Source organism: Mus pahari, chromosome 9, assembly GCF_900095145.1.
Source record: "Mus pahari chromosome 9, PAHARI_EIJ_v1.1, whole genome shotgun sequence".
NCBI lineage: Eukaryota > Metazoa > Chordata > Mammalia > Rodentia > Muridae > Mus > Mus pahari.
In genome coordinates, this window is record NC_034598.1 from 48,945,587 (window position 1) to 48,970,272 (window position 24,686).

Here is a 24,686-nt window from a genome sequence, read left to right on the forward strand (position 1 = left end):
TGGTTGTGAGCCACCATGTGGTTGCTGGGATTTGAACTCCGGACCTTCAGAAGAGCAGTCAGGTGCTCTTACCCACTGAGCCATCTCACCAGCCCATGTGCCGCTTTTTTGAGTTTTGTTGTTTTGAGTCAGCACCTCATGGATCCTAGCCTGGTTTCAGAGGAGATCAATGTAAGGGAAAAAGGGCTTCTTTGGGCTCAGAGCTTGACCTTATCCTGGGAACTCCAGGTGAAGGAGCTTGAGGAAGCTGGTCATATCACATCCACGAAAGGGAAGTGGCTGCTTGCTGCGGCTCAACTCCCTTTCTACATTTACTAGTTCTGGATCCCAGCCCAGGACCTCAGTACCACAGTGGTTAAGGCCCTCACTGGCATGCTAGGTGCCTGTCTCCCAGGTGACCTCCGATTCTGTCAAATTGATAATTGCCACTGACCCTCACATAGTTTGACAGAAATATCCCCTTCATCTCTATGGGGTGAATGGTTTTTTTGTTTTTTTTTTTAAGCAGGGTATCATGCAGTCCAGGTTGGACTTGAATTCCTTGTCCTCCTGTGTCTACTTCTGGGGTTAAAGGCATTTCCCACCCTACCTGGCTATAGCAGCTTTTTATTTTATTTATTCATTTTAATCTTTGCTCCATCTTTATTTATATGCTTGTTTATGTGCTTGTGTGAGTTTATGTGCACCATATATATCTGAAGCCAGAGGGCATCAGATGCTCTGGAACTGGAGTTAAAAGCAGGTGTGAGCCACTTAATGTGGATGCTGGGAATCGAACCCAGGTCCTCTGGAAGAGCAGTCAGGGAATGCTCGTCACTGCCGAGCCATCTCTCCATCTGTTCTTGTTTGTTTATTGAGTTGCCCATTCTGTTGTTGAAAGCATTTGCATTGTTACCAGTTTATGGCTATTATGAATGCAAACTGTATGCTGGAAACTTACCCCTTGGCGTGTGTGCATGCCTGTGTCAAAATGAATCAAAACTTTAATCCCAGCACTTGGGAAGCAGAGAAGGCAGGTGGATCTCTGAGTTCCAGGCCAGCCTGGCCTACAGATGGAGCTACAGGACTACACAGAGAAACCCAGTCTCAGAAATAAAATAAAATAAAATAAAGGAAGAAACAATCAAAAGTGTTGGAGTAAGTGCAGGGAGAAGGAATGGGTGGGGTGGAGCCTGATAGAGGAGAGGGAGGGGCCCAGCCTATCTAAGAAGGGCAGGCTTCTCCTGCTCAAAAGGACTTCCTGCCAGCGTCCCAGGGATCTCTTCCTGGGTTGCTAGATCCCAAACTCTGGTGGGCTGGAAGGAGAGGTGTGGCCTGGGACTGGAACTTCTGGTTCTCTTGAAGGGGCTCCTTCTGTGGAGGAGGAAGCAGCCCTGACCCAGCTGTTGCCAGCTGCAGTGGAAACTCTAGCTCAAAGTCTCAGGCTGCTGGGCCACAGCAGGCTCCACCCTGGGGCCTTGATGGGGATAGCGGCTTGAGTGTCCTCTGGCTGACAACCATTCCTTATAACTCCCTCCAGGGCATTCTACAGCTTATTTTGTGTAATCCTTCTGTCCCGAAGCTGCACCGGAAAAAGCTGAAGGGTGGGAGTCGGGAGGAGGCAGCCGGGGGTGGGGTGGGGGTAAAAACAAACTAATCAGGCATCCATGTTCTTTAGGAATAAGAGGATAGATTCTTTTCTTTTCTTTTCTTTTCTTTTCTTTTTTTTTTTTTTTTTTTTTTTTGATGCTTGTTTGGAATATTAATCTCTTAGTTTCTTCCAACTGTTTCTCTTCAGTCCTTGAATTTCTGACTTTGTTCAGGGTTGCTGTTCTGTCCCTGACATTTTCACACTTCCGGAATACAATGTAGCAGCTTTTTCCTGTTAGGATACTTCTGACATGACCCAGGATCTGCACTACTTCATGACTAGAGCTCTACCAGCTGTCCCGGCCCCTGCTGCCAACAGGGTTTTCCAAAAATCTGGAAAACACAAATCTCATAAAATACAGAGTGAAAATATGTCACAGACTAATTTAACTCATTCATAAAGGAGACAAGATGGAAAAACCAGGTCAAAGAGCACGAGGAGTTATTTGTTGGCACTAAAATGTTGGGATAAGGTTGCCGTGGTGAGGCCGGAACTTAGGAGGCCACAGGACTTGTCCAAGATCAGTCGTACTAGAAAGTAGCAGAGTTAGGATTTGAGCCAAAGACATTTGGATCAGGAAGGGATCAGTAGAGTCTTGGGAGTAGGGGATCAGAGGAAGCATGACGGTGATGATGATGATTTAAAGATGTATTTATTTTATGTATGTGAATATACCGTAGCTGTCTTCAGACAAACCAGAAGAAGGCATCGGATCCCATTACAGATGGTTGTGAGCCACCATGTGGTTGCTGGGAATTGAACTCGGGACCTCCAGAAGAGCAGTTAGTACTCTTAACCACTGAGCCATCTCTCCAGCCCCTTATTATTTTTAAGATGCTCATCTTTAATTGTATTATTTATGTGTGTGAATATTTTGTCTGCATGTATGTCTGTGCAGTGTGTGCATGCATGCATAATGCCCACAAGACAGTTATGAGCCACCATGCGGGTACTGAGAATCAAACCCAGGTCCTAGTGTTTTTACCTGCTGAGTCATCTTTTTGGATTTATTTTTATTATTTTTAATAGGATGAATGGTGTTTGTCTAAAAGAAAAGTAGAGGGGCTGGTGAGATGGCTCAGTGGGTAAGAGCACCCGACTGTTCTTCCAAAGGTCCAGAGTTCAAATCCCAGTCAACCACACGGTGGCTCATAACCATCCGTAACAAGATCTGACGCCCTCTTCTGGAGTATCTGAAGACTGCTACAGTGTACTTACGTAAAAAAAAAAAAAAAATCTTAAAAAAAAAAAAAAAAAGAAAAGTAGAATCAAGAATTATTTTTGCTCCGGGCATGGTGGAGCACGCCTTTAATCCCAGCACTCGGGAGGCAGAGGCAGGCAGATTTCTGAGTTCGAGGCCAGCCTGGTCTACAAAGTGAGTTCCAGGACAGCCAGGGCTACACAGAGAAACCCTGTCTCGAAAAAACAAAAAAAAAAAAAGAATTATTTTTGCGAGGTGGGTGGTGGTGGTGCATACCTTTAATCCCAGCAGAGACAGGTGGGTCTCTGGGTGTTTGAGGCTAGCCTGGCCAACAAAGTGAGTTTCAGGACAGCTAGGGCTAGAGAGAGAAACCCTGACTTGAAAAACTGAAGGAAAACGAAAAGGAAAAAAAGGAAAAAGAAAAGGTTATTTCTGTTCCTCAAGGAATCCCAACAGAGCTCTCAGCCATTAGACACAGGCTTTATGTGTGTGTGCCCAAGCTTCTTTCCCCCAAAAGTGTCTTAAAATGGACAAATGTGTTGGTATTGTAAGAGCTGCGGTCACTTTCAGGTGGTGCCTTTGTGGGGTTAGGCTTATATTAAGGACACTGTGACAGCTGACCTTATCAATGAAGCACTATAGTGACTTTTCCCTTTGTGAGGACCACACCCCCGACAAACAGCAATTTCAGTGAAGAAGGGTTTGTGTTAGCTACAGTTTGAGGGGAAACATACAGACCATCATGGTGGGTAGAATCTGTTTCTAGAGTGTGGATGGTCACACTGATGTCAGCAAAGTAAAGGGAGTCAGGGGGACTAGGCTGTAAAATCTCCGTGACCCATTCACTCCCGTGAGGCTCTACCCCTTACAACAATGTCAGCAGCTGGGGACCAGTCCTCAGCCACAGGACATATGGGGACATTTCCAATGAAAACCACACCAGCCCTGAGATTACTGAAGTACACATCTGGATGTGTCTGGGTCGATAAAAGGAAGCAGGGAAGTCTTCTGTGAATATAGGCCGGAAGAGAAGGGGAAATAGATGTTTATATTCCCCTTCCTCCCTTCCCCATGCTACGAGCAGTGCTTTGTGCTTCCTCCTCTGCCGTGCTGGACTGGAACAGTGAACTGAAACCATGAGCCAAAATAAAACCATGCGCCAAAACAAAAGTGCTCACTTGGGCACTTTGTTGCAGGGATGAAAATTAACAGTGTTTTGTCTTTTGTTTTGTTTTGTTTGTTTGTTTGTTTTAGACAAAGCTATATAGACCTCATTGTCCTAAAACTCATTATATAGACCAGCCTAGCCTCTAACTCACAGAGATCTACCTGCCTCTGCTCCTGAGCACTGGGATCAAAGGTGCCTGCCACTACTTACTGCACAAGTAGTATTTTAAATTGACTTAGTTTTGGGTTTTTACTTTGTTTCCATGTAATGAGTAGAAAAACTAGTGGAGAAAGAAAGTAATCTTGGAGTAATCTAGATACCTTAATCTCTGTCCTGGCTGTCCTGGAACTCACTTTGTAGACCAGGCTGGCCTCTGAGTCAGAGTTCCCTCTGCCTCTACCTCCTGAGTGCTGGGTTCAAAGTTGTGTGCTCTTCTCTGTGCAGTTTGTAATCCCTGCCAACCCCCCCCCCCCCCCCAGATCATCACCTTGTGTTTCCTTTCCCTTAGGTATGGCAAGATTGTTTCCACTAAGGCCATCCTGGACAAGACCACAAACAAGTGCAAAGGTGAGAGAGAGACCAGCTGCTCTCTGTGCCTCTGTCTCTTCCTGCTGGGAGGCTGGGCAGGCAGCGCCTGGGAGGAGCTGGGAGGTTTGGGGGCCTAAAGACTAACAGGTATTTAGACTCACTGATGGCTAGAGAGCTAGAGCTGAAAATGCTGTTAGGGGCGGTGCTGGAAGGCTGTGTGGTGTGTGTTCCCTTGAGTTCGATCAGCTCCCTCTGGGTCAAGTGTCTTTCTTGGTGGGCAGGTGCAGGGAGAAGTTTCTCAGTGTCTATGTAAACACCTTTTCTAGGAGTTGGGGGAACAGCCCAGTAGGTGTTCTTTTTCTGATGCTGAATAGTTTTGTGTGTGTGTGTGTGGGGGGGGTGGTTGTTGGACATTTCTGAGGAAGGCAGCTTCCATCTGGTACCTGCTTGCTCTGTTATATTCCTCCCTTCCTAGATTTCTGGGGGCTGTCTGGAGAAGAGATGGAGGGCCTTTAGACATGCATGAAGGTCTAGGATTTAAAACCTCAGGTCTGAAGCTGTGGGGTTTTTTTCTTTCTTTCTTTCTTTTCTTTTCTTTTTTTTTTTTTTTTGAGACAGGGTTTCTCTGTGTACTCCTGGCTGTCCTGGAAATCACTCTGTAGACCAGGCTGGCCTCAAACTCAGAAATTCACCTGCCTCTGCCTCCCGAGTGCTGGGATTAAAGGCGTGCACCACCATGCCTGGCACTCTGGGTTTTTTCTTAATGAGGAGAAAGGCAGAATACCAACCACAAGGTATTCTCACGTCCCTGGGCATCCTTAGCCACAGAGTGGGTCTGAGCTCTGGTGAGGGGTCACATGGACAACTCTCAATCTCCCTTTTTTCCCCCATTCCATCGTTTACATAGTCCATACCTCTTCTGTCTCCTGAAAAGCCTGGGTCTCCTACCTCTCTTATACTTCCCACCTCCTGTGACGCTGTTTCTGTTCCAGGCTATGGCTTTGTGGACTTCGACAGTCCGTCCTCAGCACAGAAGGCTGTAACTGCACTGAAAGCCAGTGGTGTGCAGGCACAAATGGCAAAGGTAGGGTAGTGCTCACTCCCTCCCCGGCCCCATCTGCCTCTCCAGGGGTTACAGTCAGCACCAAAGTGCCAGTTCTGGCTCTGTCAGAGTGTTGAGGAAAGTGAAATTGATGAGCAAGAATTGTCTACAGTGCTCAGGTGTGTGTGTGTGTGTGTGTGTGTTCATGTGCACAGCAGTGTGAGCCACCTGATATGGGTGATGGTGATTGGACTCAGGTCCTTGCCGTCTCTCATCCTCTGCAGTGCTTTCTGGTAGCAACTACACACAGGCATGACAGGCCAGGGTCCATGAGCTGTTAGAGAAGACTGACTGCAGTGTGTGGCAGGCAGGAGAGCCAGGCCTCTCGGCACTCCACCCTGGCCCCACTTTCCTAGGACAGATGGTTATAGTTTTGCAACATTCTCTGAAGAAGCCAGTTGTGCAACTCAGTTTCTGAGGAGTGCTTTCTAAGACCTGCCACTGCTCCCACTGGACAGGGAGTGAGCTGGGGAAGGGGCTGGGGGAAGGGAAGGAAGCTACAGCAAGAAAGGAAGAGAACTGTACCTTCTGCTTTGATCTCCTGGAGATGAAAATGTGTGCTCACTCTCCCCACGTCAATCCCTAGAAAGCTAGAAGCCTTTCTGAAATTCTCACAACCATACTGGGGCACCTTGAATACTCTGAAGAGGCTGATAAGGGTAGAGTTACAGTGGGTTGTATGTGACCATGAGGTGATAGGAATTGAACTCAGGACCTCTCAAAGAGCAGCCAGTGCTTTTGACCATCGCTCTAGCCCCAACATAGCCATTCTTTTCTCTAATGGTTAAAGGGGAAATGAAGCTGGGGTGATGTCTCAGGCCATCCCAGCACTTGGGGGGAAGATAGCGAGGGTTTGTTTTAGGCCAGCCTGGGCTACAGAGTAAGACCTTGTCTCAAAAGAAAAAAGGAGAAAGAGAAGAGGAGGAGGAGAAAGAGGAAAACGAGGGGGAGGAGGAGGGAGAAGAGGAAGAGGAAGAAAGACTCTAGTTCCAGGGAAGGAGAGCCAGTGCCCTCTCCTGGTCTTTCTGGATGCTTATATGCACACCGTACACAGACATATATACAGGCAAAAACAAAAAACAAACAAACAAAAAAACCCACCCATAGATGTAAAGTAAAAAATAAATTTTAGGTGGGGGAAAAAACAAAAAGGGAAAGAAACGGAAGTTGCAAGTGGGATTAAGGTTGCTGGAAAGGACTGACTAAAGCAGTGTAATGATTGACAGGCTTGAAAACAGCTCTGGAGCGGGCATTGTGCACACACCTGTGATCCCAGCACTTGGGAAGGAGACAGAAGGATCAGGAATTCAAAATCAAGCCCTTGGGCAGAACTGCCATTGAGTCCTCCACCCTGCCCTTAGTGCAGCCTCTCCCTGGGGCCCCCAAACACCTTTGGGGGTAAACCATTGCACAGCACACCCTGCCCTTTCTGTTTCCTTCTCCCTCTTTCTGCTTCCCTCCCTGTTCCCTCCCATCCGTGAGTGACCAGGTATTTCCCCTTAGCTGAGTCTGCTGCGGCACAAGAGAGGGAGAGAAATCATTCTGAACTATGGAGTTAACAAGTCAGGAGAAAGGAATCTAATCTCGGGGCCAGGCTTCAGGGCAAGAGGAAAACTTGTTCTGCCTGCTTCTTAGAGAGACAGCTGGTTGGTGGCTTGTGTGTTACTGGATTGTACAGCAGTAGACATGGTAAATACTGTAATCTTTCTTCCTGGACTAGATGGGTAGTACACGGTGATAGTTCTGGGTATTACAAACAGAAGATTCTCTCTGTTTGGATGCCCCCCTTAATGCTTCTATTCTCAAATGTTATTCTGTGCATGAGGGCTGAGGTTGGGGTGGGGAACAAGATGTGAGCCTCAGTTTTCACCTTCGTGTTCATAGCAACAGGAGCAAGACCCTACAAACTTATACATCTCAAACCTTCCTCTGTCAATGGACGAGCAAGAACTGGAGGGGATGTTGAAACCCTTCGGCCAGGTCATCTCCACTCGGATCCTTCGAGACACTAGTGGGGCCAGCAGAGGGGTCGGCTTTGCAAGGTAAGGGATGACTGAGAGTGGCTAGCAAGAAGTGACTTAGGAAACAACACATACACACACAGATGCACACAGACACACACACAGAATCACACATAGACACACAGATGCACACAGACACACACACACACACAGAATCACACATAGACACATACAAATAAAGAGATACACACATACATACACACACAGACACAGTGCCCTTTTCCTGAACTGGACCAAAATAATTGTTAAAATTACCTAATAAGAGCTGGCAAAGTAGCTCAGCAGGTAAAGGTGCTTCGCCCCAAGCCTGCTTATCTGAGTTTGATCCCTGGAATCCAGAAGGTAGAAGGAAAAAAACTGACCCCAGAAAGTGATCCTCTGACCTTCACATGTGCGACAGACAGCTTCTGCACATACATAATACATACATGAATGCAATATAAGTTGTTTAAACCCTTGGTAGTAAATCGTTTGTCTGTGTGTATGTTGAATATTAAACTAAGGGCCTGGCACATAACTGCCTGCAATCCTCCTGCCTCTGCCTCCCAGATGCTGGGATTCTAGGCATGCTCCACCATGCCTCACCTCACAGATATCCTTTGGCATCCTTTCCCCACTGCCTCTGCTAACTCAGCTTTTGTTCGCCTGATTCTGTGCCCTTACAGCATTCCCATTCCACACCTCATTTAAACTCTGTCAGGCCTGTGATTACAAGTGGGAGGGGGTGGCTCCCCTGATGTGCCTTTCCTCCTAAGAATGGACAGCAGAGGGGAGACCTAGTCCTCACATCGGTAGGATGAAGTGGAAGGTTTGCTATGCGCTTCAGATCTTCAGGGAGACTTACATCCTAGAACAATCTGTGCAGTGGCTGCCCTGTGTTGTAGGACATTTCTGAGGTTTAGCGTTCTCTGCTAAACACATCCTGATGTGTTTATAAAAAGATAAAGAAGGGGGGGTTTGTTCCATGGAGCTATAGTTAGGTATGGGGGAAGGGGGTGCCTTGGTGGGCCCATGCTGAGGCATCCCTTCCCCCTGGGGGAACAGCCACATGATGGTATAGTAATAGTTTATTAAGGGCATGTGGGGGGGGGGAGTTAAGAGGGTAGTAGAGGCAGAGAAAGGCAGAGAGAGAGAAAAGAGAAGAGAAGTAGAGGAGAAGAGACAGCCATGGGCACGTGGAGAGATGGAGGGGAGGAAAGAGAGGACAGAACATGAGCAAGAGAGAGTGGAGAGTGGAGGGGGCGAGCAGCTCCTTTTATCATGAATCAGGCATCCCTGGGTGTTGCCTGTTAACTGTGGGGCTGAGCATACCTGGCTATTGCCAATATAACTGTGGGATGGATCTTAGAGAGAATGCTAACACATACAAAATAAATACATGTGAAACATTGTTGCAAAGACTTTTTGTTTTGAGTGGCGGAGAATCGCTGCAAGTTCAAAGCGGCCATATCTGAAAGAATGTGAGTTCCAGGCTAGCCAGCACTAACTACGTCATGAATCCAAGCTCAAGACAGGCTGGTGATGTAGCTCTATGGGTAGAGTGCTTGCTTAGTAGGCATGAACCCCCCAGTTTGATCTACAGCATGGAATACAATGGATGTCTAGTGACATTCCAGCACTTGGGTTGTGGAGGCTGGAGGAGAAGTTGAAGGTGAATTGCCCAAAGTTTGTACACACCTGTAACCCTTGTGCCTGGAAAGTTGTACATAGAACTTTTACAGTCAGCCCAAGTTGATTTTTGTTTTTGTTTTTGTTTTTAAGTGTCTGTCTCAAAATCAACAGTGGAAGCCAAGCGTGGTGGAAAGGGCCTTTAATCCCAGACTCAGGAGGCACATGCAGGAGGATCTCTGTGTGTTCAGGGCCAGCCTGGTCTATAGATCATGTTCCAGGCCAGCCAAGGCTCTGTTACACAGAAAAACTTCTCTCAAAAAAAAAAAAAAAAAAATCAAAAACCAAAAAACAAAACAAAACAAAAAAAACAAAAAACCACCACCAACACCAACACAAAAACAAAAAAACAAAACAACAGAAACTAATCAAGGCCTGATGTGTAGCTCAGATGAAAGGGATCACCAGCCGAATCGAAAGTGAGACCCTAGCTCAATAAACAAGCAAACAAATAAATAAAATATTAAAAGATCAAACAAGTGGGCTGGAGATGGCTCAGCAGTTAAGAGCACTGACTGCTCTTCCGAAGGTCCTGAGTTCAAATCGCAGCAACCACATGGTGGCTCACAACCATCTGTAATGAAATCTGACGCCCTCTCTGGTGTCTGAAGACAACTACAGTGTACTTACATATAATAAATAAATAAATCTAAAAAAATAAAAATAAAAATCAAACAAGTGAGTATCACTTGAGAGGAGATTCTGTTAGTTGTTAATTGTCTTTAGCTTAAAGGTCTGGGTTTTGTGTTTCAGTCTCTTAACCTGCTCAGACTCGGAGTGAAGTGGGTTATCTTGGCCCATCCTGTGATCCTGACTTTTGGGACATACAGGGAAGAGGATGGGGAGTCCTTGGACTATGTGAGATACTGTCTCAAAGTACAGCCTCTCCAATAAAATAGAGGCTGTGGCTAGAAAAAGAAAAGTTCTGAACAGGCTCATTCTGCATAGCGCCACCTAATGTCAACCTTGGGTAATACAACAGGAAGAGTACTGGACTTGAGTTCTTCCATTTTTGGCTCACACACTGTTTGTTTGCTTGTTTGTTTTCTAAAACAGGGTTTCACTGTGTTGCCCTGGCTGTCCTGGAACTCACTCTGTAGACCAGGCTGGCCTTGAACTCAGAGATCCACCTGCCTCTGCCTCCCAAGTGCTCCCTGGCTCTCACCTTTTTAAAATTGATTTTAATTTTTTTAATTTGAGATGTGATATGGTCTCGATGTGAAGCCTAAGCTGGCTTTGAACTTGAGATCATCTTGCCTCAGCCTCCTGAATTCTGGCATCACTTGGGTCATTGTGCTGCGCTAGCTCTTACAGTTTTGGGCAGTTATTCTCTGCTTTCCCAGTTTATGGGAACCCTTAGTTATCATTGTACTTTCCCTCTCTATAGCAAGAGGATATCTAGCACATTAATTAATTAAATGGTCAAACAATTTGGGGGTGTGTTTTCTTGCTTGTTTATGGAAGGGCTTTAGTATGATATATGCTTACACAGGTCCGTGGCTGTTAGCATCATACCTGGCTTTTCTGTGGGTGCTGGGGATCAACGTGGATGTCTGTGCTTGAATTGCAAGCACTTTACCAAGTGGGCTATCTCCCCCTCCCTATGTCTGTTTCCTTTGAGTATAGGCTAAAACCCAAGGCTTCAGTCATGCTTGGCAGGTGCCTGCTATCAAAGAACATCTCATTCCTCCCTTTTCCTTTTCCTTTTTCTTTTTTTCTTTTTCCAAGATAGGGTTTCTCTGTGTAGCCCAGGCTGTCCTAAAACTGACTCTGTAGACCAGGCTGGCCTTGAACTCAGATATCCACGTGCCTCTGCCTCCCAAGTGCTGGGATCAAAGGCGTGCATCACCACTGCCCTGCCCTTTTCCTTTTCTTTTGAGATGTGTCCTGGTTCCATTTTTGTTGCTGTGCTTAAACACCCTGATGAAAGAATACTTAGGAAGGAGGATGTGGTGGTCCCTGAAATCCCGGCATTCAAGAGGCAGAAGTGGGTGGAGTGGAAAGGACAGCCTGGTGTATAGAGTCAGTTCCAGGCTAAAAAAGCTTATGTAGTGAGACCCTGTCGGACAGAACTCACAACAGGATGAGTTCATGCATGCTCGCTTGCCCGATTAGGCTCACTGCCTTCTCCACTGTGACACAGCTTAGGGCCCCCATCTAGGGAACAGTCCCTGCCTAGGGAATGGTGCCACCCAAGTGAATTAATGGAAGACAGCCCCTGGGAGACATGCTGACAGGCTCACAGGTAAACTCAATACAGGCAGTTCTTCACATAGACAGTTCACCAGCAGCTAGGACTAAATAACTGCCTGTGTTTTGTTTATTCATTTGTTTTTTAATTTTTTTTTATTTATCATATGTAAGTACACTTTAGCTGTCTTCAGACACACCAGAAGAAGAGGGCGTCAGATCTCATTACACATGGTTGTGAGCCACCCTGTGGTTGCTGGGATTTGAACTCAGGACCTCCGGAAGAGCAGTCAGTGCTCTTAACCACTGAGCCATCTTTCCAGCCCTCATTTATGTTTATATTACATTTTATTTGTTAATTTGTGAGCGTGTGTGTGTGTGTGTGTGTGTGTGCACCAAGGCAGGAGTGGATAACAACTTTTAGGAATCAATTTTCCTCCTTTACCATGTGGGTTCCAGGGATCAAACTCATGTCATTAGACTTGGCAGCAAGCTGTCTGACCTGCTGAGCCATCTTGCCAGCCCAAGTATAGAGCTGCTGAAATCCCATCATGTGAACACTGAGACAGGGGGATCTCCCGTTTAGAGCTAACATGGACTATACAACAAGATTCCCATTTCAGAAAACCAGAAAAAAGCAGGAACTGCTCAGCAATCTGCTTTGGAAGGAAACTATCTGGTACATAGATGAGGATGCAGTCAGTTTTCCTGAGTGTTCCGACTTACAGAGCCTTGGGTAGTGAATGGCCACTGTTACCCACATCTTCACTCTTTTCTTGTGCTTTCCCACTTTGTATCACGTATGGGACAAGAGCCCTCACACTCATTGAAAGCATTTATTTATGACAGGCAGTGGTAGCCGCACACATCTTTAATCCCAGCCCTCAGGCGGCAGAGGTAGGTGGGTCTTCCAGAACATCCAGGGCTACACAGAGAAACTCTGCTTTGAAGAAGAAGAAAAAAGGCATTTATTTATCAATTCGTGGGGGAGAACACATATGCCATCACATTTCTGTGGAGGCCAGAGGACAGCTCACAGGAGTCAATTCTCTCCTTTTAACATTTACTTTTATGTGTAAGAGTCTTCTGCGTACATGTATTTATGTGCACCAAGTGTGAGCCTGTTGCCTTCAGAGGTCAGATGAGGGCATCGGATCTTCTGTAAGCTCTTACACATTGTTGTGAGGCATTGTGTGTGCACTTGCACCAGAACCTGGGTCCTCTCCAATAATTAATTAATCTATTTATTTAGGGACAGTGTCATTGTTGCCCCAGCTGGCCTGGAACTTGATAAGTAGACTCAGGCTGGTCTGGAACACTCAAGAGATGCACCAGTCTCTGCTTCTTGGGCACCCAGGTCAAAGTCATGTGCCACCATGCGGACATCATTAGGATTTTTGTTTGTTTGTTTGTTTTTTGTTTTTTGTTGTTGTTTTTGAGACAGGGTTTCTCTGTAGCCCTGGCTGTCCTGGAACTCACTTTGCAGACCAGGCTGCCACCGTGCCTGGCATTAGGAATTTTTGAAAAAAGTACTTCCATAACCACTGAAAAAACTTTACGTTTATTTGTTCCGTATGTACATGTGTGCATGTTTGTGTGTTAAAGTGCATGTGTGGAGGTCAGAGGACAACTCTCAGGAGTTGGCTCTCTCCTTATACCATGTGGGTTCCAGGGATGGAAACTCAAGTTGTTGGGCCTGCTGGAAAATGCCATTATCCACTGAACCATCTCATCAGCCCACCATTAGGGCCTGGGCTACTCAGTCAGCCAGTGCAGGCTCACCCTGAATGACAGCTTCCAGTACTGCAGAGCAGTCAGACATGGTAGAACTTTTCTGCAACTGTAACACTGAGGCAGGAGAATCAGATCAAAGCCATTCTCAGACGGAGGGTTTGAGGCCACACACACACACACATATATATATATATATATATATATATATATATATGGCCTGTGTTAAAAAAAGTAAAAAGGAAAGCTAGGTACCTGGAAATGAACGTGTATGACAGAAACAATCTCCAGCATTTGTGGGGCTAGGAGCCTGTGGATATGTGTAGGACACATATCTGGGACAGGTGATCTTACTCCTCATGTGCGTCTTAGGATGGAGTCCACCGAGAAGTGTGAAGCCATCATTTCCCACTTTAATGGAAAGTATATAAAGACGCCCCCTGGAGTAGCAGGTGAGGCCTCTGGGACTCGGGCTGGGAGCCACTGGAGGGGTGGGTGCTGCCCCGTGGCCCAGCGACTGTGTGCGTTTCCTCTCGACAGCACCTTCTGACCCTTTGCTTTGCAAATTTGCTGACGGCGGGCCAAAGAAACGACAGAACCAAGGAAGATACATGCAAAATGGACGGACCTGGCCGAGGAACGGAGACATGGTAAAAAAGATCCCCGAGGAAGCATGAACCCTGAGAGCATTAGAGTTGGAAATGGCGCAGCCTGGCTTCTGTGCGAGTAGGTGGGAAGCTTGAGAGTAAGATGTATGGCTGAGCCCTGGTATCTACTCGCTCTTTAGTGCAGTCCCCAAAACCTGTTGTGGGACATGTGGGTACTCTGGGCTGGCTTTATGGACACTACATTCTTTCTTACAGGGTGGTATGGCCTTGACCTATGACCCCACCGCAGCTCTTCAGAATGGGTAAGGGTGTTTCATTCTGATTCTCAAACTGCAGTTAGTGGAGGTGGCTCTGACTCCCTGAGGCTTCTCACTGAACAATGCCCTCTCCTGCAGGTTCTATGCAGCAGCCCCTTACAGTATCGCCCACAGCAGGATGCTTGCTCAGTCTGCACTAGCCCCATATCTTCCATCTCCTGTGTCTTCCTATCAGGTGAGGTGTGAGGCGTTTCCTACTGTGTGTTAAGTGAACAAAGCTTTTCTATATAGTACACACAAAGACATGGTATGTTGGAATATAACATGTGATTTGTGTGTGTGTGTGTGTGTATATATGTGTGTTGTGTGTGTGTGTGTGTGTATACATATCATGTACTCCTGTATGTGTATATATACATATACCCATGCATACAGTGTGTATAAACACTTTTAGAGACATCCTCTTGAGCTGGGCATGGTGGTACACACCTTTAATCCCAGCATTTGGGAGGCAGAGGCAGGCCCTGTATTAAAAAAACCACATCATCCTGCTTCTCTTTTTACCTTCATTGTAGATCACTTTCATGTGAGTAGATCCTCGTATATTGGGGCTTTGTGAGTCATTGTGATAAAAATGTAACGTTATTTAATATATTTTGTTATCCTCGCAACTTTTTTTTTGTTTTGTTTTGTTTTGTTTTTCAAGACACAGTTTTTTTCTGTATAGCCTTGGCTGTCCTGGAACTCACTCTGTAGACCAGGCTGGCCTCAAACTCAAAAATTCNCCTGCCTCTGCCTCCCAAGTGCAGGGATTAAAGGTGTGCGCCACCACCACCCAGTTCACAACATCTTTTTAACAGTCTTTTTACTTTATCTGTATGAGTGTTTCTTCTGGGAGAGCAGAACATGGTCTTAGGATGCTGTGTGTGTGTGTGTGTGTGTGTGTGTGTGGTCAGAAGGCAATTTGTGGAAGGTTCCCTCCATTTACCTTGTGGGTTCTGGGGATCTAATTCAGGTCTTCAGATTTGGTAGCAAATGCCTCTACCTGCTGAGATATTTCATCTACCCCTTTGCCTATTTTTAACTGGGTTATCCGAGTTATAAGCTGCTAGTATTTGTTAACAGTGTGTTCTTTTTAACTTTTAAAGTTTCTGAGAAAGGGTCTCACTATGTAGCCCTGGCAAGTCTGGGACTCTCTCTGTAGACCAGGCTAGCTTCAGACTCACAGATCCGCCTGCCTCTTGCCTCCCGAGTGCTGGGATTAAAGACGTGCGCCACCACAGTCTGGCTAAGCAGCTTGTGTTCTGAAGGGGCATGTCAGTTTGTGGGGGGCTTTGCTGAACATTCTCAGTCCCTGAGCCTAGGCAGTTAACATTTTTATTTTGTTTTTGCTTATATTAGAGAGTGACTCAGACATCTCCTCTACAAGTACCTAACCCATCTTGGATGCAACACCAGTCATACCTCATGCAGCCTTCAGTGAGTGTTCAGAAGTGAAAGAGACAATCTGATGTAAAGAAAAGCAAAGGGCTTTGATGGCAGGATGTGTGGGTGTGAGTTCTGGCTCAGTGGAGTAGGCGAACCAATAGTAACCTTAATTCTGTGGATTTGTTATTAGACATAGGTCCCTGCAGACTAAAGGTGAGGATGCTGTTGTTCCTATTCTAGAGCTCCAATTAATTCTCAGGACTTGGAAATGTCAGCAGACAGTACTCTAGTTTCTGTGTAGTTTGCTTCCTGATTCTAGTGCACTTAAACTATTCTTAAAAAGCAAATAAAAGTCTGGGTGCAGAGACACAGGCCTTTAATCCCAGCACTTGGGAGGCAGCAGCAGGTGGATCTGTGAGTTCAAGGCCAGCTTGGTCTACAGAGTGAGTTCTGGGACAGCCAGGGCTACACAGAGTTAAACCTATCGAAACAAACACACACAAACAAACACAACGAAACCAAAAGCCAGCGGCCCTGCTTGGCGTCTTTGCTGCCTCAGGTGTCTTCACAGGAGGCTGCTGCCTAACCCTCCCTTCATTGCCTCCTCTAGGGCTCAGTTCTGACACCAGGGATGGACCACCCCCTCTCTCTCCAGCCTGCCTCCATGATGGGACCTCTTACCCAGCAGCTGGGTCACCTGTCACTCAACAGCCTGGGCACGGTAAAGGATTGTCTGTAGTTATTAACCCTGCTGAAAAAGAAGTACCTAGGAAATGCTCCTGGGTACCAGTACTTACGCAGGATGCAAGTGTGTCAGGGCCAGCAAAGGCATGCTCAGAACTGGAGTAAGTGCTTCTAACCCCTGTACTCAGGAGGCTGAGGCCGGAAGACTGCTAAAAGTTCAAGGCCAGCCAGGCAGTGGTGGCAGCACACGCCTTTAATCCCAGCACTTGGGAGGCAGAGGCAGGCGGATTTCTGAGTTCGAGGCCAGCCTGGTCTACAGAGTGAGTCCCAGGACAGCCAGGGCTACACAGAGAAACCCTGTCTCGAAAAACCAAAAAAAAAAAAAAAAAAGTTCAAGGTCAGGGTGGAGAGATGGCTTGGCGGTTAAGAACACTGACTGCTCTTCCAGAGGTCCGGAGTTCAATTCCCAGCAACCACATGGTTGCTCACAACCATCTGTAATGGCATCGAATGCCCTCTTCTGGTGTGTCTGAAGATATCTACAGTGTAGTCATATAAATAAAATAAAATAACAAATCATTAAAAAAAAAAGTTCAAGGCCATTGATAAACAGAAAAGAATCGGTAAGCTGGGGATATACCTTCCTGCCTATCTCTTACCTGCTTCCCAGTCACAGAACTAAATGTGGTCTACTATACATTTGTGAATTTGCTTAGGCGCCAGTGCATATTTCCTAGAACAACTCATCAGAACACCGAAAGGGAAGGGTTGAAGCTCAAGGCTCTTTTAGGCCTGACTGGTGCAGGAGTGCTGAGGCAGCGAGGAGTTGAGGGTGTAGAGAAAGAGAGGGAACGCAGTGAGAGAGGGATGTCAACGCATCTGTAGCCTGCGTCCTTGGGTACCCCAGGAACATTTTAAAGAAGCACCCACAACAATGAAGGTCTGTGTGTTCCCCGAAGCTCCCGAGGGCTTTGAACTAGCTGAGAACCATTGGTTTTTTGTTTTGTTTTGTTTTGTTTTCCAGTTCATGCCAGCAGCTGCTGCTATGCATGGGGCTTACATCTCCCAGTACCCAGCTGTGCCTTCTTCCAGTGTTTCTGCTGAGGTAGGAGCTTTGTTTTTTTGCAGTGAGGCCAGGACACATCAAGGGCGGATCTCTGTAATGTGTACTCCTCTCTCTCTCCCTGTACTGCCGACATCCTCACTGGTGGGGGTGAGGAGGGCCAGAGAAGGCTTCACTGGTGTTTAGCCAGCCTGCTCTGTTCAGTTTAGGCAGGGATGCTGACTCCAGTTGCCTCAATACTCTGAAAATGAGTAATTGCTGAAGTATTTTCCAAGGTAGCTGGACCACTTTGCCCTCTTTCTGGCAGTCTGGATGTTGGATGCATACTATACATTTTGGGGGTGGCTGACTTGGGGAGGCTTTAGTGGGGGGTGAGTGCAGGAATGCTTCAGTAACTTTCCTTGGCTGTGGTATAGGAGAGCAATGGTCAGCAGAATCAACTGGCAGTGGAGCCCCCCTCAGACCACGGGGTCTATCCTTTCCAGTTCAGCAAGTAATGAGGTAAGAACTTTATGGTGGGGAATGCTGCTATGCTATGCTGAGCTGGGAGATGGTGCTTGCAGCTTTGTTCTGCCAATAGCCAGACAGGTTAATTAATAGTCGTGTCCTTTTCATACCGTCTGCAGCTTATGCCTCCTTTAGGATTCTTTACCCCCATCTTTGTTCAGCAGAAAGGAACTGTTGGAGATGCTCCCAGACTCCACAAGGTTTAGCAAGTGACAAGCCTAGATGTAGCCTGCTGAGCACTGACACCTGCTTGTCATTCCCTCATAGGTTCAAACCTGGGGAGAGAAGCCTGTGCCCTCGTCCTTTGGCTCCTTCTCGTGGCTGATGGAACCTGAGGAACCACGTTGGTTTTTTTTTTGAATGTGCTACATTCAAGATCAAAAAGACTTTTTTTTTTCTCTTTTGCAAAAGAAGTTTCTTGCTTTGTATTTAATTGCAGCGAACCTTTCTCCTACCCCAAAGATACCAGTTGAGGTGCTTCTCATCTTCGAGAGGTTTGGGTATGTTGGGATTGCTTAGAAAGGCTTTTAAAATGGTTTAAGAACAATCGCAGTGCTGTGAAGTCAGTGAAGGGGCGCTGCTTGCCAGGTTCAGTTAGGGACTATTTTCAATGTGTGTTTTAGATATGCAGGCTTAAAACTTTTGTTTTGCAAAGCTCTCAGCACACACTTTCCTTGCATACACCCACCTCCTTCCCACGCACTGTTTAAGGCAAGGTCTCACAGTGCAGTCCTGGCTGACAATGTACACCAAGCTGGCTTTGAACTCAGAGATCCTTCCCACTGTCTGAGTGCACCGCCATGCCTAGCTAGTTTTCTTTTAAACTTCTTCTCCACATTGTTCTTTTTTTCTTTTCCATTTAGCTGAGCCTGCCTACTTTGCCCTTTTACAATTTTTAATTTTATGAATTTGATTTAAATTTCATGTGGAATTGCGGGGAAGGGAGAGCAACGCACAGGTAGAGGAGTGAGGCAGTGGAGGTTGCTTTCCCTCTGCCCTCCTCTCCTAGGAGCGTTTAGACTTTGACTTCAGGAAGCAGACATGTGACAACCATGCAGCCTTTGGAAACCACCTTCAACCAAATCTGGTGGCAAGTGCCACTGAGAAGTGTCATCCAGCTTCAGCATTCTGGGACACCTGTTCTGCCTCCTGGAGGGTCTTGGGTCTTCATCCTGCCCCAGGTCTCACAGCCCCTGCCCCTGCTGAGGAAGTTCTGCCCTCCACTTTACCAGGAAGTTGTTTTGTCCCCGAGAGGCTGCTGTCTTGTCCCATCATCCTTGATTACCAAGCCTGGGGAATATTATCTGTGCTGGTCCTGAACACCCAACAATACAGAACCCGGCCCCACTCCTCCACCCCTTATTCCCTGGCAGTTATTTGGTGTAGACTAAACCCCAGCCCAGCCCTGGACATGGAGCCTGTTAGTTCATGTACTTGACCAGCAGTGCCATCTGTGACTTTGCCTCCTGGAGGATCTTTTCTGCCTGGGTTCTCACAGCCTCTCATCCCAGCTACACATGGCTGTACTCAAGTGGTACTTGGCTGAATCACTTAATTCAGCAGGAGCCATCTTATTAGCAGGGCTCACCCTTGGTTGTATGTACATGCCAAGTGCACACAGTTTGAAGGGATGAACTCTTGTGTGTACTGTGCATGCTTGAGAATGGACTGAGCTCTCTCTATGCAGAGTACCCAGCCCAGCCCTGATGTGTTTGGACCCCTTCCCCAGGGAACCAGAACACCAGAAATCATTTTCCTTCTTGTGGAAGGACAACGGGGTGCTAGGATAGAAAAAGGCAAGACTCACAGCTCCCTGGCCACTCAAAGGTCAGGAGGGACTTGTAAACATGCCTGCCGTTAACTGTTCCCTTCTGCAAGACTTTCACCACACAATGTGACTTTTTACATCACATCCCTTCATGTCACAGGTACACCTCCAGTAGACAAAGTAATGGAGATGGGGAAGTGTGTCCAGAGGTCAGTGTGAAAGAGGAAGGGCAGAGTATGGTGATGGTGAGAAACTGGCTCAGCAGCTCGCACACAGGAATTGGGACTCCTGGCCTGACTGTGCTGCTGTGCATTCTAGACTAAGGAAGGGGCTAAGGACAATGGACAGCATAAAGTACAAAATGATCAGTTTCTTCATTGGTGTCTCCAAACTCAGGAAGGTCATACCCAGTTAGTGACCTCTAGCCTTCTGGCCCTCAGTGACAGACTCAGAGCTCTGTCCTGTGGAAAACCTGCTGACAGTCTTGCTGTCATCGCTGCTCCTTCACTGCCTATTAAAACTTGTTCCTTTTTCTGTAGTTCTAAAGCAATTTGAATGGCTGACAGTTTTAAAATTTGAAATTACCTTTTGAGGTTTTCCTTTTGAGTATACTGGTTAGGGTTCTAGTGTTTCTGGTTGAACAGGTGTGAGCATGGGAAATGAGGGGAACCTGTAATTTTGTTTTTATAGTGGTTAATGGCACTATGTAATTTCTGCTTGGTGATTTCCATCCACTCTTTTTTCCTCATTAGCTCATTACTCAGAAAGGTAGTGACTGGAGACAGGAAGTAGGATGCAGGCCATGAGGGCTCCTAACACCGTCTCCCGAGTCCTGTGTGCATGCAGGCCAGATTGCTCTGCACTCAACATCTCACAGTGGTTTTGCTTAGAGAGGACTAGAGCTCACAACTGACCTTGTATGACTCTTCACTAGGCCTACCCCATCTCACTGGGTCAGACTGTAGATGGACCGGACTTTTGGAGACAGGTCCTGCTATTACTTAGGAATATGTGGGAACAATGATGGGGACCAAGTTTGTGAAGCAAAACAACTTTGAAAAGGGAAAATGCTCAATAATAAAAATGGGGTGGAAGTGAGGCATTATTTGCTAATGAGGGTTTCGGAAGGACACGTTTGTTTTTGTTTCTTGCCCTCCCATTTTGTCGCCAAGAGCAATACAGTTGAGTAAGTAGTAGGCCCAAACTCACCCAGCCCTTTCTAGACCTGAATTCAGAGGATAGGGTGAGTCTGGAGGTCTATACAACCTGTGCTTGTTAGACCAATTCTTCCCAAATCAGAGTAAGCCGACCACTCTACTTCTGGGTAACCTGCTTCTTAAAAGTGCCTTTGATCCCAGAAGTGGATTCAGGGTCTACAGGAGCCTTTCCTCAGCAGTTAAAACCAATTTGTCTTCTCTGCTCTTTGCTGAACCTCCTGGAGGTGGTCTCCATGTGACAGTCATGAGAAAGCTCGATGCCCTCATCACCCTGTGACCACTGCTGATTGTTCAAAATAAGCATTTCCTGTCCAAGCAAATCCCTAAACTTCCTCATCATTACTCAACTACCTCAGTCTCACAACTCAAGGCACACAAGCACCTGCTTGCCTCACATCATCCTTTACTGCCCTTGTCTTTGTGGGGCTGGAACAAATGCAAACTCCTCAGTTCCACAACTCAAACTGCTCCTTCAGGATCGGCTTCTCTAGTGACATTGGCTCCTTACAAGAGCCAACTCTCCTCCGTATCAGTCAGTCCCTGTAGAACAAGCCAGGGACGATGCTGTGCAGTCAAATGCCAGTCTTGGAACACAGCTTAAGACCCTAGAGTAAGGACTTGAGTGGTGGTGTTTGCAGTTTGAGAGGGGTGGAGTGGACATATCTGCTCCTGCCCCTGTGGGCGGGTCGGGTGATGACTTCTAGATGCACTCCTTACCCTGGAGAGAACTTAATTTATACTTAAGATGCATTTTGTACATTTCCTCTTTACCCAGAAACCTGTAGTTTCGTACTCTCCCATGTCTACGCCAACACTACCTCTCGCTCTCTCTGTGGCTGACTTCTGGTTCCATTTCCTTCTGACTTGGAAGAGCTTTACTTTTGCTAACGTGAACCTTTCTTTTTTAAATAAAATACAAAAGTCTCCTGTCTAGTGTCGTCCATGGTGTAGAGGGGGAGCTGGTGCCTTGCCCGTTCCCGCCCTGCCCCTACAGCGGACAGAGCGAGCACTCACCCAGAGCACAGGTCGACCCATCACACTCATTCTCTTGGGGACGGCAACCTATGCTTCAGAAGAGAAACACACAATCTTGAGTCTTTTATCAAATGTGGTTTTTATTCAATGACAAGCACTTTTCTACAGCCGCACCTGTGGAACATCACATGGCAAAAACAAGGTTTTTTTTTCTCTAGACTTTTTTTTCCTTTTTTTAAACCTTATTAAAAATGAGATTGGTCCTAAAAATATAGAAAGAAATAAATTTAAATTCACAAAAAACTGTACATTATCAAAAAAGTCACTAAAACACCACATTTGGTTATATAAAAAGTCCCTTTTGTTGTAAAAGGAACGTGGAAACTTGTTGGTGTTGATGGTTTCTTGCTGTCACCAGGGAGGGGACACAAAGGGCAGGGGAGGGCTGTCTTTATTTTTAACCTGCTTTCCCTACCAAATACTCTTTGTCAACAAGAGAAAATCCACCTAGCTTGAGGGGCAGTGAGGATGAGGAAAGAAAAGTGAGAAATGGCCCCTTTGATCACATCCTGCCCCACAATCCCTTCAGCCCCCATTTCTACAAATCAAGTCTGGGACCTCCTCCTTCTGAGTGCCTGGTCCCAAGGGCAGAGGTGGGGCTGGGAGAGGAGCACAGAGCAGAGCGGAGGCTCCACTCTCCCTCCTCCCTCACCTCCAGTAGCGAATGACTCCAGTACACTTTATGCCAGGGGGAACAGTTCCAAACATCTAACACAAAGTTTGTTACAGCGCAGTTATTTAGATAAAATATAAATATTTATGCATAATATAAAGTCAATTCAAATATTCTTCAATCCACCTCTTATTTAAAGAAAAAAAATTCTCAAATAAAATTAAGTTTTGAGGTTCATCGACAGAAAAGGCGACTTTAGAAATAGGCAACAGGGAGTGCAGTGAGGGTGGGTCGAGGAGTCAGGGCTGCCCAGGAACCCGTGCTGCCCCGCTCTTCAGTACTGCTGGAGTACAAGGAATGCTGCCCCTCACCTGGCATCCTCTGCCCACCCATGGAACATTGCTCGGATGCCTCGGCTCTCTGCTTAGGTCAGCTAGCAGCCACCTCCCCAGTGCAAGTACCCGTAATTTCTGATGGGAGGGGCTTGGCTGAGCAGGAAAGCAGGAGCCAGTGGCCCATGGCTACAGCCTGGAGTTAGCAGCTGTCCTCATGCTGGGGGCTAACCTGGGCTCAGTCTCACACAGGGCAGTGGTAGACCCAAATCCTCCTCTCTGCCCATTCTGTGCTCCAGGGTCTCTGCTGCTGGGGAGGAAAGGGGGCCCTGGGATATGAAGGTGTAAGGAAGGAAAACACAGCTACACCCAGATACTCAGGGTTTAGGAAAGATCCAGTTCTACCCCTCTCCCAGCAAAAACTCAAAGCCAGTGAGAGAAGAGGGAGTTCCTGCTGAAAAGATTGCACAGTTTGAAGAGGCTGGAAAAGAAATGACCATGAGGAGAGACAGCCTTGTCCCCAGAGAACCCTTGTTCTTGTGTTTTCCCAAAGACAAAAGGTGATGGTGTGAAACAATGGGAAGGCGGGAATAATCATATGTGGGGAACAATGAATCCCATCACACTACAGGGTCACAATCACAACTCTCATCTGTGCGAACACACACACACAATACACACACACACACCCACCTCTCTCTCCTCCTCTCTCTGAGGCCAGTCAATTGCTACCTGGCCCCCATCTCGGAGGAGCACTCAAACTCAGCAGTAGTTGTCCCTGAGGAGTTCCCAAGAGGGAGGTTTGGGAAGCAGGGGAAGGAGGCTGGAAGGCCTAGGGCACTGCCCGCCTGCCCGCTCCCCAGCCACCGAGCTTCAGAAAAGGCTAGAGACTCACAGAAACTCAGCATGTGAGGAGGAGCCAACACCTTAGAGGGTTAACTAGAAGGGAGGCAGAAGACAGGAGAGCTCTCCACTTTGCTTTCCACATAAGGGAAAAAGACTGGGGAGGGAAGGGAAAAACCCGTACACGATAGTTTTACATTACTGGGTGGGACAAAACCTTAAAAATAGGGAGGAGTTAGAAAAGAATGAGTGAGAGGAAGTGAGAAGCAGGGAGGAAACTGAACATGGAAGCAGCATGTTCAGGGCCCGGTGTCCGGCTCGACACACTTGGGAGTTAAGTCCACTTTACTGGCCGTCACTGCGGGTCCGCACACAGTACAGAGTGTTTCTCGGTTTCACACATTCACTAGAACTATTGCTATTGTTAAATAGCCCCAGGATGCTGAGGCATGGACAGGGAGGGGAGGAAGCTGGGAAGGGGAGAGAGGACTCCTTTGCCTCTCTCCATTTTAATTCGGGGGTGGGGGGGGGACAGGAAAATTATTTCTTTTTTGGCTTTCCATCCAGAAGGACCTCATCTCTGCATCTCTTATTTGAGGAGCAAGAGGAGGAAGGGAGAAAAGGGATTAGGAACAAGAGGATGTGGGTGCTGCCAAGGGCAGAGTCAAGAGTCAGCATTGTCTGACTTGAGTCCACCCAGGGCAGCCATCAGCAGGTGAGAACGGCAGGTTTTTGTTTGGAAGGTTGGAGAAGATGCCACAAGGTGACTCCCACCTTCCTTGCCTCACAGATTGGCCTGTTTTCCCTGATAAAATTCCTCCCAGCGGCTCTCAAAGAAGCGGCGCATGACGTGCCCAGCCTTGCCCACTTCAGAGTCATCTTCATTGAAGGTCTGGCAGTTGTCAAAAACCAGCAGGGCATCAGCTGCAAACTCCTCTGAGCTAGTGTACCTGGGCAGGGGAAGACAGGGCTGTGAGCTGTCAGCTCTGAGCTAGTGTACCTGGGCAGGGGAAGACAGGGCTGTGAGCTGTCAGCTCTGAGCTAGTGTACCTGGGCAGAGTGGATGGGACTGTAAGGGGGGGGGGGGAGGGA

The 24,686-nt window shown here is 47.0% G+C and overlaps 2 protein-coding genes across 15 annotated transcripts in view; one reads left to right on the top strand and one right to left on the bottom strand.

Moving 5' to 3' along the window:
• Rbms2 (RNA binding motif single stranded interacting protein 2) overlaps positions 1–21,866 on the top strand; it is a 60,231-nt gene extending 38,365 nt beyond the window's left edge. For all 5 annotated transcript variants that reach the window (XM_029542666.1, XM_029542664.1, XM_029542665.1 and 2 more), the window contains 11 exons: positions 4,508–4,566; positions 5,520–5,611; positions 7,514–7,671; positions 13,612–13,691; positions 13,780–13,889; positions 14,103–14,149; positions 14,243–14,339; positions 16,143–16,253; positions 17,241–17,321; positions 17,696–17,780; positions 18,054–21,866. In XM_029542666.1, the coding sequence (XP_029398526.1) occupies positions 4,508–4,566; positions 5,520–5,611; positions 7,514–7,671; positions 13,612–13,691; positions 13,780–13,889; positions 14,103–14,149; positions 14,243–14,339; positions 16,143–16,253; positions 17,241–17,321; positions 17,696–17,776 (916 nt within the window). In that variant the 3' untranslated portion in view covers positions 17,777–17,780; positions 18,054–21,866. The remainder of the gene's footprint in view (positions 1–4,507; positions 4,567–5,519; positions 5,612–7,513; positions 7,672–13,611; positions 13,692–13,779; positions 13,890–14,102; positions 14,150–14,242; positions 14,340–16,142; positions 16,254–17,240; positions 17,322–17,695; positions 17,781–18,053) is intronic.
• The window catches only part of Baz2a (bromodomain adjacent to zinc finger domain 2A), a 38,458-nt gene continuing 35,638 nt past the window's right edge, over positions 21,867–24,686 (bottom strand). For 9 of the 10 annotated variants that reach the window (XM_029542662.1, XM_029542659.1, XM_029542656.1 and 6 more), the window contains one exon: positions 21,867–24,544. In XM_029542662.1, the coding sequence (XP_029398522.1) occupies positions 24,379–24,544 (166 nt within the window). In that variant the 3' untranslated portion in view covers positions 21,867–24,378. The remainder of the gene's footprint in view (positions 24,545–24,686) is intronic. The other variant, XM_029542663.1, reaches the window with a different exon arrangement.